This window comes from Emys orbicularis, chromosome 11 (assembly GCF_028017835.1).
Source record: "Emys orbicularis isolate rEmyOrb1 chromosome 11, rEmyOrb1.hap1, whole genome shotgun sequence".
In the NCBI taxonomy this organism is placed as follows: domain Eukaryota; kingdom Metazoa; phylum Chordata; order Testudines; family Emydidae; genus Emys; species Emys orbicularis.
Window position 1 is genome coordinate 9,476,707 of NC_088693.1, and position 13,990 is coordinate 9,490,696.

At 41.5% G+C, this 13,990-nt stretch overlaps 1 protein-coding gene across 7 annotated transcripts in view; it reads right to left on the bottom strand.

Moving 5' to 3' along the window:
• Positions 1-13,990, bottom strand: part of CLASP1 (cytoplasmic linker associated protein 1) — a 246,796-nt gene that overhangs the window by 167,904 nt on the left and 64,902 nt on the right. For all 7 annotated transcript variants that reach the window (XM_065413102.1, XM_065413101.1, XM_065413097.1 and 4 more), the window contains exon 7: positions 10,715-10,782. In XM_065413102.1, the coding sequence (XP_065269174.1) occupies positions 10,715-10,782 (68 nt within the window). The remainder of the gene's footprint in view (positions 1-10,714; positions 10,783-13,990) is intronic.

Consider the following 13,990-nt stretch of genomic DNA (forward strand, 5'->3'; position numbering starts at 1 on the left):
GGAGGCAGGCAGGGGAGTGGAGAAGGTACCAGGTGGCTGGTCCAAAACTGGCATGATGGACAGTGTCTGTTTTTCTGTGATCACCACAAACCTCAGAGTGGGACAAAAAGAAAAGGGCAGGAGAAAAGAGACCTGACCCAGAGAAATAGTAACACTGCTGCATGTGCCTCCCCTGTCTCAGTATCACCAGCTTCCACTAAGAGGAATGGTGTGTTTGCAGGTCCCACTGGAGTGTTAGTTTACATCATTCTATATGGATTCCATTACCTGACTGGCATAATGGTCACCTGGTAGGCTTAACATTTAATAAATTCCCTATATTCCTTTTTTTTTTTTTTTTTTAAACATTTCAATATCACTTGAAAGCAGGCTGTATACGATTCAAGAAATGGTGTTCATGGTATTTACATATTCCCTTTTGATACTCATTCCCTGTCTCACGTGTCCCTTCACCACATCCACTGAGCAGCCTCACATCACCAAGGAAAGTTCCTTTAATACAGGGGGTATTTGCATACTAAAGGGTCTATTCATCTCTAGGTGTGCAAGAAATTTATGGTTCCAAACTCCATCAAAGTTAATGGGAGTTTTGAGCATTAATTTTTCTTTCACTGAGGGAACAGGCCTCACCGGTTTACACTGAAGGATGGCCTCAAAGTATTTTAAATGTTAACTTTGTCCTTTTATATTTGCCAGTCAAGACCACCGAAAAACCTGACAAGAGACCCTTAACAATTAATGGGAAGTGAGAGAAGTGCTGGGTCCAGAGGACCGCAGACCTGGTTTAATGACAACAGAGGAAGACAGGAGGAAGAGGAGTCCTCTCTCTTTCTGTTTTTCAAGGTAGTACTAAAATAACCCATTAAAAATAAAGTTCAACACAAATACAAATACAACCAACAAACAGGGACCCTACTTGAACAGCTAACGGCAAACACTGCCTCTCTCTCCTTAATAATACTTAACTTACAGAACAAGGTTCATTTTCAAAGGACAGTAACTCCTCACTTAACGTCCTCCCGCTTAACGTTGTTTTGATGTTACGTCCCTGCTCCATTAGGGAACAGACTCGTTTAAAGTTGTGCAATGTTCCCTTATAACGTCCTTTGGCTGCCTGCTCTGTCCACTGCTTGTAGGATTCTCTGGAAGAGCAGCGACTTTACAAGGGGGCATTGCACAACTTCCTCTTCTCCGCCTCCTTCCCCTCCCTCCCAGCGCTTCCCCCACCGCCAAACAGCTGTTAGGACTTTCTCGAAGGGAGGGGGAAGAGCGGGGACACAGCATGGTCAGGGAAGGAGGTGGCGAGGCGGGGATGAGAGGAGCTTTGCTGCCGGTGGGTGCAAAGCACCTGTTAATTTTTCACCATCAACCGGGACTGAACTCTGCCAGCATTCAGGAGGCTGGAAGGGAGGGGGGAAGAGCTTCACAAACATCATTGCTGAGTATAGTATTAAATTGTTTGTTTAAAACTGTTTAAAACTTATACCTGTATTAAATTACTGGTTAAAATTTTTTTACTATTTATGTATATGCTGCCTTTTGTATGGCAAAAAAAAATTTCCTTGGACCCTAACCCCCCCCCCCCCCCCCCATTTACATTAAATCTTATGGGGAAATTGGATTCATTTAACATCGTTTCGCTTAAAGTCGCATTTTTCAGGAACATAACTACAACGTTAAGTGAGGAGTTACTGTAGATTCCAAACATTCAATAGTCAGTCTTCGCTGCACCCCCTGGGATAGGAAAACATTAATCTCACTTTACAGGTGAGGGAATGGAGGCCTGGAGGCCAAGTGACTTGTCCAAAGTGACAGAGCGCAGATTAAAACTCAAGAACTCACAGACCTGTGCTTAAGCCATTAGACCACATTGCGCTAAACTCACCTCCCTAAGGGCTGAAGTGAATATTCCACAATTGCCCCCAGAACCTCCCCAATGGAGAGTTTCACAGGCAGATGAAGGTTGCCTTGATTTTTTTCTATGACCACAAAATGGACTGCAGGGGGAGAGGAGAACCGATGCCTGCCCAGCCAATGGCCCCCTGGCCCAGCCCTTCCCCACAAGGGGATCCTGGTCTTTCAAAGAGGTCCCAGAAATGGGAAGAATAAGCACTATGGAAGTAACAGAGGGTCCTGTGGCACCTTTAAGACTAACAGAAGTATTGGGAGCATAAGCTTTCGTGGGTAAGAACCTCACTTCTTCAGATGCAAGTTCTTACCCACGAAAGCTTATGCTCCCAATACTTCTGTTAGTCTTAAAGGTGCCACAGGACCCTCTGTTGCTTTTTACAGATTCAGACTAACACGGCTACCCCTCTGATACTTGACACTATGGAAGTAGCTCACACTCACCCTTCCATGTGAGAAGGGCTAGAGGCAGAGGGTCCCTTCTCAAGATCTCAGGGGGACCACTGGGGTCCATAGCAATTTGGGTTCCATCCAGAAGAAAGATGCCATAAGAATAGAAGATACCACCAGTCATTTTTCTTCTAACATTTTATATTTACACAGTTCATAATATCAATGATGACCTCAAGGTCAGACGTTTCCTGACACATTAGACCAGCTGGACTAAGACCCCCCAGGCCCTCAACTCCATCAGCTGGTCATTAAAAGCCAGAGAATCCCCAGCCTGAAGAGATCATTCATGCTTAATTAATAACAATAAACATATGTTTACTTTATACAAGAAACAGAGCATGTCCAGTTCTCCAGTACATTACATCCATCCAAACAGGGAGATTCCATGTTTAGAAAATACTATATGAAGTGTCATTCTCAGATCTCTGCTATCTAATCAAAATGAAAGGAACTTGGGTAGTGAAAGGACAACTTCACACAGTATAGCAAAGATTAATAGCCATGCTCTACTTTGGGAGGGAATGCGGTCTAGTGGTTAGCATAAAGACTCGCATCCTCAGGTTTCTGAGACTCTATTCTCAGCTCCATCACCAACTTGCTGGGTGATCAAAGACAAATCACTTCATAGATTCATAGATTCATAGATTCTAGGACTGGAAGGGACCTCGAGAGGTCATCGAGTCCAGTCCCCTGCCCGCATGGCAGGACCAAATACTGTCTAGACCATCCCTGATAGACATTTATCTAACCTACTCTTAAATATCTCCAGAGATGGAGATTCCACAACCTCCCTAGGCAATTTATTCCAGTGTTTAACCACCCTGACAGTTAGGAACTTTTTCCTAATGTCCAACCTAGACCTCCCTTGCTGCAGTTTAAGCCCATTGCTTCTTGTTCTATCCTCAGAGGCTAAGGTGGACCCGCCTTCACATTCCTTTACCTCCTCTTTCCCCTCTGAAAACTTGTATAACAATGTTAACTTATCTAACAGGTATGTTATGGGATTGTAGTAGTATTCTAAAAGGGCTAGGAGCTCCTTGGATTAAATGAGCTACAGAAATGCAAAGTATTATCTGTAATATCAATCTTACCTCATTTAATGAACACAGGTGGTTTATACCTTCTAAACCATTACATTAAAAACCTGTCAGTAAGATCATACAGCAAGAGGAAAAACGTCAGTACACAGCCACATTCTATTCAGCACATCGGATACCAACAATCACATGTAAAGTTCTCTCATATTTAATCTGTTAAAAACAAGCATCACCTTTTGTCTATAAGAGAGAGCCATGATCCAATAAATTTTTCAACAGAAAAACAAGTGGATTGGTAGGGTGAGGGGGGGAGAGAGGACAGTTTTACCAAGATGGCTAACATAAATGGGTCCTCTCGAATACTGAAATGAAAACACAGGATTAGAATGCATCATGAAAAGACGTGTAAGCACGGACACATATCCTGAAAATTAATACTCCACAGTCAAATAGATCATTACGTTCCTCTGCCTAATTGTCTCCCTATTCCTCACTGTTTCTGACTTCAATAGACCACCTTTCTGCTATAGAACCTTAGCCAAAAAAACAAACTAAATTATAGAAAAGCCAATGACGTCTCCATTCAGTCTATTTCTTTAGCTGCATTTCAGTCTTAATGTACAAATGATCTGGGACCGTCTCAATACTTAAAATTAGCTTCCTTAGCTGATACAGCAAACATCTTACTGATAAGAAACAAAAGCATCAACAAATATTCAAACATATCACACAAATTATGAACGACTGTTAAAAATTCCACCAGTCATTTCCCTCTCACTAGGTGTTTTTCTCTTAGATATATGTTCTCCCTCCACTCCTGTTCAATTTATCTGCATTTAGACATAACTGATGCAAGTCTCAGTCATGTTTGATGTTTATATGCCACTAAGCTTATAGCCTATTTTTTGAAGTTTCTTTATTGTACTAACGTCTCAATAATAAAATCGATTGGTTTCTTTTCGAAGGTTAAAAAGAAATGAAAACACAAACAGATTCACAGGCATAAATGACAATTTCCATTCTTTTTGCTCGTTCGTTAAGCAGAATGCCTACCTTTCCCAGTAGTCATAATCTGCAGTGATCCTGAGATGCTAATAAAGAGCACTGTGCTCTAAAAGCAGCCCTACAGTACATCTCTCAGTAACTTAAGCATCAGTAAACTCTCCACCCTCCCAAACGGCTTCTCTGTGTGACCTAGCACAGACAACAACTGCTACCCCTATTCCAAAATAAAAGCCTACTCTGCACTCAGCTGAGCAACATTTGTCCTCCTGAGACTGTTCTTTCACTTCCCTCTTTATTTTAAGTGTCATGACATCAGAACAGGATCCAGTAGGATGTTTGTCAAAAAGAAAATCCAGATCACTTCTGCCCACTTTTCTGATTGTTTTCTAGGAAACTAGCAGAGCTAATCTGAGGGATCCATTTATGTCTTGTATACCATGCTCAACACTGTGTTGTTATTATTATTAGCTATCTGTACCACCTAGGAGCCCTAGTCCTGGACCAGGACAGCACTGTTTTATCAGAGCACCTTATACATTCAAAAGGGCATGACAAGGACCTTCATTGTCTTCTACATGCCTGAAAGGTAGGAGTCTATTTCTTTTCTCTCCTTTTTCAAGCGAATGCTCGGTCAATTAAATGAATTTTTCTTTTCATCACCAAGGCAGCGAGATTCATAGAACACAAACCCGAATGGACAATTAAGCATGCAATGAAGTGTGAATCCAGAAAAACACAATGTGTTTGCTAGTTCAATCCTCTTGAGACATTACAAAAAGCATCCCTTTCAATTTTGTAATTTCCTTGTTTGTAAGTGGCTTGCTACACACACAACATCACAGCTGCAGAAACACTGCAGCACAGAAAATCTTCCCCTATCATGTCAAAATAGCATAGTGGCTATAGTCTATAACTGGAATGGCAGAGGAAAGTCTAGAAAATTACTAGTTTTCACCTAATCACTTCCACGTTCTCAAGATCATTATAAACAAACTGAGAAACAAAACAGGATTAATGCAAAGTGTAGTATGGCCACATTAGACTAAACATCCCCTTCACTGTAAATAACACTTAAGAGTATCCAAGAGTAAAATTCATCTTTCTTCTCAGGCTTTTGGCTGGGATGGGTTTATTGTGATCGCTATCAGTGGTGTTGGTTTATTATTAATAAATTATACTATTTTTCTTTGAAGGGGGATTAAGCAGGCCATTATTATTATATGATGAATGTCTGTGTGTGTAGTGGGCCCCATTCTAAACAGAAATCAATAAGCGGCAGCTTGAGATTTGTGTTATTAGTATAAAGTACTCAAAGCTGCTATGCTAAGGGAAAGCTATGTGGTAAACAATTCATGTCACAAAAGTATGAATCCAAATCCTCAGGGTTTTTTTAGCCCCATCCTTACAGGTAAAATTCCCTTCAAAATCCATGAAGACTTTGCCTGAATAAGGAGCAAGGTTCACACTGACCCCACGGCAAACTGTCGAAAGGCCACAAAAGTTTTTCTTGCATACTCCACTTATTGGTTAAAAGGGTTTCCCCTTGTTCTGCACAGAGACAGGTGCCATCCTGCAGGGATGGGTGTTGCTCTGCTAGCCCCCCTTCTCCTTGCAGTAGCCACACTGATACTGGCTGCTCAGAGCTTCCAGCTGTCAGACCTCCCACCTGGATTTCCACCGCCCCAACTTCCCCTCCTACCCATCCCTGAGCCCTGCTCCATGAAGTGCCCAATCCAAGCAGAGAATCCCGTTGGGGGTAGGGAGAGGAGAATATCTGGGCATCCACCCACCCACCCCCCAGTCACACAAGAAAAGGGGTTATCCTCTACGCATGGACCACTGTGGAACTATTTGGTCCAGAGGATGACTTCAAGATTTGATGTATGGAATTTAGATATAAAACATAGTGTTTAATGGCAAACAATATCAGATTGGAATTTTGTAATGATCAGTGGGATTAAAAATTATGTATCAGAGACTTTGGCTTGGTCTACACTTACCCCCCAAGTCGAAGTAAGGTACGCAAATTCAGCTACGTGAATAACGTAGCTGAATTCGACATACCTTACTTCGAATTTACCACGGTTCAGACGCGGTCCACACGCGGCAGGCAGGCTCCCCCGTCGACTTCGCGGTACTCCTCTCGTCTAGCTGGAGTACCGCAGTCGACGGGGATCACTTCCTGGTTCGATTTATCGCGTCCACACCAGACGCGATAAATCGAACTCGGAACTTCGATCCGCAGCCGTCGAACTACCCGGTAAGTGTAGACTAGCCCTTTGTTTACCAACAGTTTTGTTCGCTTATGACACGATTGTCATTTCCAATCGGTCTACTTTTCTGAATAGGAGAAAATGACTACATTGTAATATTGATCATTAACCTTTAGTTACTGCTTGATCATGTGCTTAACCTGATCCTTTCTGAAACTTGAATTTAGAACTCTGTGTAGTTAGAGCTTGATCCAAAGCCCACTGCAGTCAATGGAAAAACACTGATTTCAACAAGCTTTGGTTCAAGCCCTCCTAGGCCTAAATCCAGGAAAAGCAGAACAGTGGGGATTTCTGAGAGTAAATTAAATCTACATTTATGTCCAAGGGCCTCCCTCCATACCACATCCAATTAAAGACCATCATGCGATGCCATATGAAGACGGCAACTGACTAGGCCTGCAATTATTGGCTCTTTCATGCTGAAAATCTATTTCTCCCAGGGATACAAGTATATCTGCATAATTAGCAAAGGCAGTTACACAAAAAATAATTAGCTTGCTGAAAGCCAAAGAGGGGAAAAAACTGTAATTTTTGCCTCAAGAGGTTGACTAATTATATGTAAAAAACAAAACAGATACATCAAGAATCATCGAGAAATCCAACATTCACCTTAGCTCCATTTTCTGGCTGTAAGGCTTTCTGGTAACCTAGCAACATACTTACAAAGATGAAATCCTCCCCTCTGTCTGCTATATAAACGAAATCCACTTCAAATTACTATTCGGACCTTCCCCCCCACACATACACAACTGTTGTTTTATTCATAATACTATTAAGTCTTAAATCAAAGTCCAGATTCACAGGGAACAATATGAAGTGTTTCTCAACATCAATTTGAGGAAACTGTGATGAACCATGGTGTAAAAAAAATGCTGGAATTGTTATTTGGAAAAATATACAATGGCTCAAATTCTGATCACGGTTACACCGGTGTAAATCCACTGGCTGCAATAGTGTTTCTCTAGATTTATATCAGCGTTACTGATAGCAGAACATATCCCATTATTTTGATCAGTGTTACTCGTAAACTGAATGTCTCACTATTCAGACCAAAAAATATTGCTTATCATCTGTTATGAAATGCAGTTTGTTCAAGACAGTCCTAAATGACTTACAGCACACTTCCCAAAAAGTACTCTCAATATACATAAACTCTCACTCTAGCTGCTGGTTTCTTTTACATAAACATCGGTGATCTGATAAATACATCTATATCCAAGTCAGTATACTTTGAGAGCTAAAAGATCAGTTTCAGTTATAGTTTTCCGTTGTCTGATTATCTTGGCACATGCCACTTTCAGTGAAAACAATCATTCCTTTCTGCCTGCTTAATTCCCCTGCACATCAGTATAAGGCAGGTTTGACAACCATTTCTGAACCCTGTCATAGTTAGCACAGGTCAGTGCTCCTGGGTGACCAGGACTCTATTACGAACCGCCCCGTTCGCCAAAAGTACGCTCACAGCTACTCACCAAGGAGGCCTCGGGCCTGGTTTCAAAACATGGTTCTAACATGTGTGGACATAGGGGTAACTTCATTTGTTCTCACCTGTCTTATAACCATGCTAGAGGGCCATGCTCTAACCCTGGACAATAGCAAGGCTAAAACAGTGGGTGAAATCCTGGCCCCACTAAAATCAATAGGAATTCTGCCACTGACTTTAGTGTTGCCAGCATTTCATCAATAGTTTTCTAACATGATCATCACAGGAATTTTCTGTCTAGACACATCAACATAAACCACGTTATAACATGCTTTGGGCACAGTGATGTTTAAACATGATGATTTCTGTAGTGAAGACAGGGACTTACTGTCTTCAAAAATGGCATTTAATCCTGTTTACAGGAATCTGTATAGAACAGTGGTTTTCAACCTTTTTTTATTTGCAGGCCCCTAAAAAATTTCTATTGGAGGTGCGGACGCTTTGGAAATCTTAGGCATCATCTGCAGACTGCCAGGGGTCCGTGGAGCACAGGTTGAAGACTACTAGTGTAGAGAAAGTCTGAGGCTTTATCTACATGGAGCTTTTTCCCTATGACACGGCTGTAGCATCCTGGGGGCTAATACGAGTGCAGACAAGCCACGGATCTGGGCTCACTCTAGTACTGATGGAGCTGCATCAGCCCCACCATTATCCTGCTCAGGTAATTGCTCATTTAAACTGCTGCCAGCTGACCTACACTCCCACTACTGCAAGAGGAGAAACGCAGTGCAGACACAGCCTAAAAGGAGCAGTCTTCATGATAATAAGGTAGAGAGCCTGGCAATAAGCACTGCCATCTGCCAAACTCCAAAAGGGATCAGCAACTTCATGAAGCTGTTTCCTGTGAAAAGCTAAGCTTTGGGGTGCACATTATTTATTACCTTTCCCGTAAACTCAGGTGGATGTTGATAGTATCTCCTTTGTTCTAAAAGCAGGGATAAAACAGAACCTCTCTGGACAACAAGTCTGTCTTTAGGCCACAATGAAATGTGCGATCAAGGCTGAAGACAAGTCACATTTACTGTCTAATACCATCGCTAGAGGGCATCATCTGAACATAAAGATTTATTGCACAAAGTTTGTTCATACATTGGATAGAGAGAGGAAAGGAGGATACAAAACTACTCAAGATAATTAAGTCCCAAGCAGACTGCGAAGAGCTACAAAAGGACCTCTCAAAACTGGGTGACTGGGCAACAAAATGGCAGATGAAATTCAATGTTGATAAATGCAAAGTAACGCACACCGGAAAACATAATCCCAACTATACATATACATTGATGGGGTCTAAATTAGCTGTTACCACTCAAGAAAGATCTTGGAGTCATTGTGGATAGTTCTCTGAAAACATCCATTCAATGTGCAGCGGCAGTCAAAAAAGCGAACAGAATGTTGGGAATCATTAAGAAAGGGATAGATGATAAGACAGAAAATATCATATTGCCTCTATATAAATCCATGGTACACCCACACCTTGAATACTGCGTGCAGATGTGGTCGCCTCATCTCAAAAAAGATATATTGGACTTGGAAAAGGTACAGAAAAGGGCAACAAAAATGATTAAGAGTATGGAACGGCTTCCGTATGAGGAGAGATTAATAAGACTGGGACTTTTCAGCTTGGAAAAGTGATGACTAAGGGGGGATATGATAGAGATCAATAAAATCATGATTGGTGTGGAGAAAGTAAATAAGGAAATGTTATTTACACCTTCTCATAACACAAGAACCAGGGGTCACCAAATGAAATTAATAGGCAGCAGGTTTAAAACAAAAAAAAAGGAAGTATTTTTTCACACAATGCACAGTCAGTCTGTGGAACTCTTTGCCAGAGGATGTTGTGAAGGCCAAGACTATAACAGGGTTCAAAAAAGAACTAGATAAATGGAGGATAGGTCCATCAATGGCTATTAGTCAGGATGGACAGGGATGGTGTCCCCAGCCTCTGTTTGCCAGAAGCTGGGAATGGGCGACAGAGAATGGATCATTTGATGATTACCTGTTCTGTTCATTCCCTTTGGGGCACCTGGCATTGGCCACTGTTGGAAGACAGGATACTGGGCTAAATGGACCTTTGGTCTGACCCAGTATGGCCGCCCTTATTTTCTTTGTCTAACTTCATTGACATCAATTAAGTTAGATCGGGGTGAATTCAGCCCAGCTTGTCCTGGTCATTCAATAGATTGAACTAAATTTAGAGTAACTTGGTGAACCATTGCAGTGTTCGATAAAGGTGTAAATTTTTCCTTCCCACTTCTTGATATAGACAAGAACATTGGTTCTCAGTTACATTCTTCTGAACAACAAAAAACATCCTTTATGGTGAAGAAACTTCAGATTCTCCTCCACTGTAAACAAACACAATTTCCCCCATATTCAGCTTAGTGTTTTATCCCACTCCATCACACAATGAAGTGCATGAACTAGACTTCACCATTCCCAGATGTACAGGAAAAAATATAACATTTTGGAATGAGGCACACAACTTATTTTATGAATTTCCACAACACTGATAATTCACAAAAAAATGGAGACCATCACAGTATTCTACTTACCACCTGCACCCTGGATCATGTTTCCAGATTTTTGGACCTCATCGAATTTTGTAAAAATTACATTCAACCTGTTTGAAAGTTAAAGAAAATGCATTACATAATGAGTAACCAAAGTGAATTACTGTGGCCCCTGTAACTTAGAGTGCTAATTAAGGGACCAATTCTGCTCCCACTGAAGTCAATGGGACTTTCACCATTGACTTCTATGAGAACAAGATGAGGACCTAAACTATTTTATGTATGACATATAGATACAATATTTGATTATTAATAAACAAAGAGGAAACAGAGAAAAGACAGAGACACCAGGTGGCATATTATAGGCAGGACTGGCAGCACCGCTATTATTAAGGTTGCCATTCCCATTACAAAACCCTGTTTCCTGTTGCTTATGACTTTGCTGTACTTTAACCATTTGCAGAATTGTTGATAAAGGAGAAGTCTTGGGTTTTAAAGAACATTCTTGTTTGGCCTTGACATTTCTTTTCTGTTCGTGCCTTGTTTTCACCTTGGCATTTCCACTGCAGCAGGAAATCTTTAGCCCAGCACAATATGCCAACCTATGGAGTTTAGTCCTCAGAGAGATTGTGGCAGACCCTTATGAAGGTGCACACGGAGGCAGGGGGACATACTGCAGCCTATACAGCCTCCCCCCCACCCCCCCACAAACCAGATCTTGATGAAACAATTCCTTCCCAAGCTTCCCTTGGGGTAATGCAGCTCCACACCACCCCTACTTGGCCCAGGGACTAATTGACACAACCTGACCTTTAATGTCTAAAACATTCTACACCAAGCAAAACCAAAAAACTTGTCACTATGCCAAACATTCATTGCACATAACACACAAACGCTGTAAGCTTGAAAGCAAAGCACAGAACAATTCATTGCAACTCATATTAGCCCATTTTATATACATGGAAGTTGAGGCTGTGAGGTTAAGAGACAATAATATAAATCATAATGATCCCTGATGGGCTGCAAAAAGTCCCTTGTTCTGGAGTTTTAGACTGTGCACGTTGTAATGGTCAAAGTGTCAACAGTCCCTCTTCTATCAATGAGCATGCTAACAACATCCTGAGTCCTATGACAGCCTGCCCTTGGAAAACAAGGGGAACCATATCTTGTGACAGCTAAGACCACATTGGCCCTTTGCCAGGAGCCAGAGCACAACATCAACATTTATCAGACTTATTTAAAAAAAATCAGATCTGAATGCTCTTCTCCAGAATCTTTGCTAGTACTTATTCCATCCTTGGCAATGACTAGAAGGTACTTAGTGTCTGAGATCCCCACCAATGAAAATCTAAACAATTCACAGGACCAGGACAGAGAAAGATCAGACTTCGGCTCAAACCTATCTATCTGTGGGTCTCTGCCAACTGAACTGTATCTTCTCATGCCCACCTTTAAGACTCTGCCTGCGTTTATTCTCACTTCCACCTACCCACCTTCTCATGCCCCTCACCCCTTCACCTCTGCTCGCCTAATCACTCCCTCTGTCTTCTCCACCCATCTCAGCTCTGACTTATTATGCCTCCCCAAAGCTCACATCCGCTTCCTGCTTCCCCTGCACTACACACACATACACTCCCTTCCTGTTCCTCTTTCATACGCCTCCTTCGGATCCACTTCTTTCTCAAAGACTTCCGGCAATCATCTCCTTTCTATGTCTCTTTACTACTTGGTCTCATCTATGGAACCCTATATTCCACTGATCTAAGCCAGGGCCTTCTCCTGTGTGGTGCACCCTGTAAGCACCCTGAGTGGGGGAAGTTCATATACTCAGCATTTAGCCCCATTGGACAGATTTTCAAAGGAGCTCTGGATGTTTTCATGTTGTTTTTTTCAATTTGAATGAAAATAGTGTCCCAAATTCTCCATGGGGTTGCACTAGCATAAATGATAGGAGTAGTTAGCCCATGGAGCTTTTAAACATATTTAAATGTGCCCCTGCATTGCTATGAACCCCTGAAGGTGGGAACCAGAAAGTGAAACTGACCAGTCTAGTTTCACCTTTCAAACTGAATGAGGAGCAAAAAGTAAACAAACTGCATACACTGACTTCATACTTTCCATGAGTTTAAGTCTGAAGGGACAATTATGATCATCCAGTCTGACCTCCTGCATACAACAGGCCTTCAAATTTTACAGAGTGATTCCTATATCAAGCCCAATAACTTGTGGTTTTTCTAAACTGGAATTTTATTTCAGTTTTCAAAATACCGTAATCTAAGATATCGTTATGCAAACAAGACTAATACATGCAAAACTGTTTGGTTTAAATAGACAGTGTTGCAAGTTTTCACAACTATATTGCATCTCCCAATATTTGCTGTTTTTCTTAAAGCCACAGCTCTTGGAAGAAGTGATTACGTGAGGATCTCAGCTTCCATTTAAAACAGAAGCAAGTTTCTAGCCCTTATGGTTGTAGAGAAAAATCTTGAAAATATGGCCCAACTGAACCTTAAAGGTTCAAACACCAGGAGGTAAATATAAAGAGACCAACATGTATAATTTTTTTAAAGATCTCACAATTGCTGAGTATATGGTTTTTATCCTGCCAATCTCCTTTTAACTGTGTGTCCATTTACCAGTCTGAACTGGCTGCTCCATATTCATAGATTCTAAGGCCAGAAGGGACCATTATGATCATCTAGTCTGACCTGAGGTATAACCCAGGCTATAAAACTTCCCCAAAATAATTCCTAGAGCAGATCTTTTAGAAAAACATCCACTCTTGATCTAAAAATTGTCAGGAACGGAGAATCCACCGCGACCCTTGGTAAACTGTTCCAATGGTTAATTATTCTCACTGTTAAAAATGTACATCTTATTGAACACTTCTGCCTTTTCTGCATTATTATTGATAATTCTATCATTTCCATCTAGCAAAGGACCAATACCATTACCAGGTTTCTTTTTGTTCTTAATATATTTAATATACATGCAAGACCTATGGAGTCCAGGAGGCAGTAACCAAGCAGAATGTTGCAACATAAACACATTACCTTTGAATTACAAGAAACCCACGGATCACTTCCTGCACAGGTCCAGTAACACCCCAACCACACCAAGAAATCTGTTATCTATACCCAGGCATTCAGATTCCACAGAATATGCTCCCGGGAGAAAGTCTGGGATACACACCTTAACACACTCAAAACCAACTTCACCAAACAAGGACACGCCAGAGAAGTAGATCGCATCATGGAACAGGCCACCCAAATACCCCAAGAAAACCTACCTCAATACAGAAATAAAACCCCCTCTGAC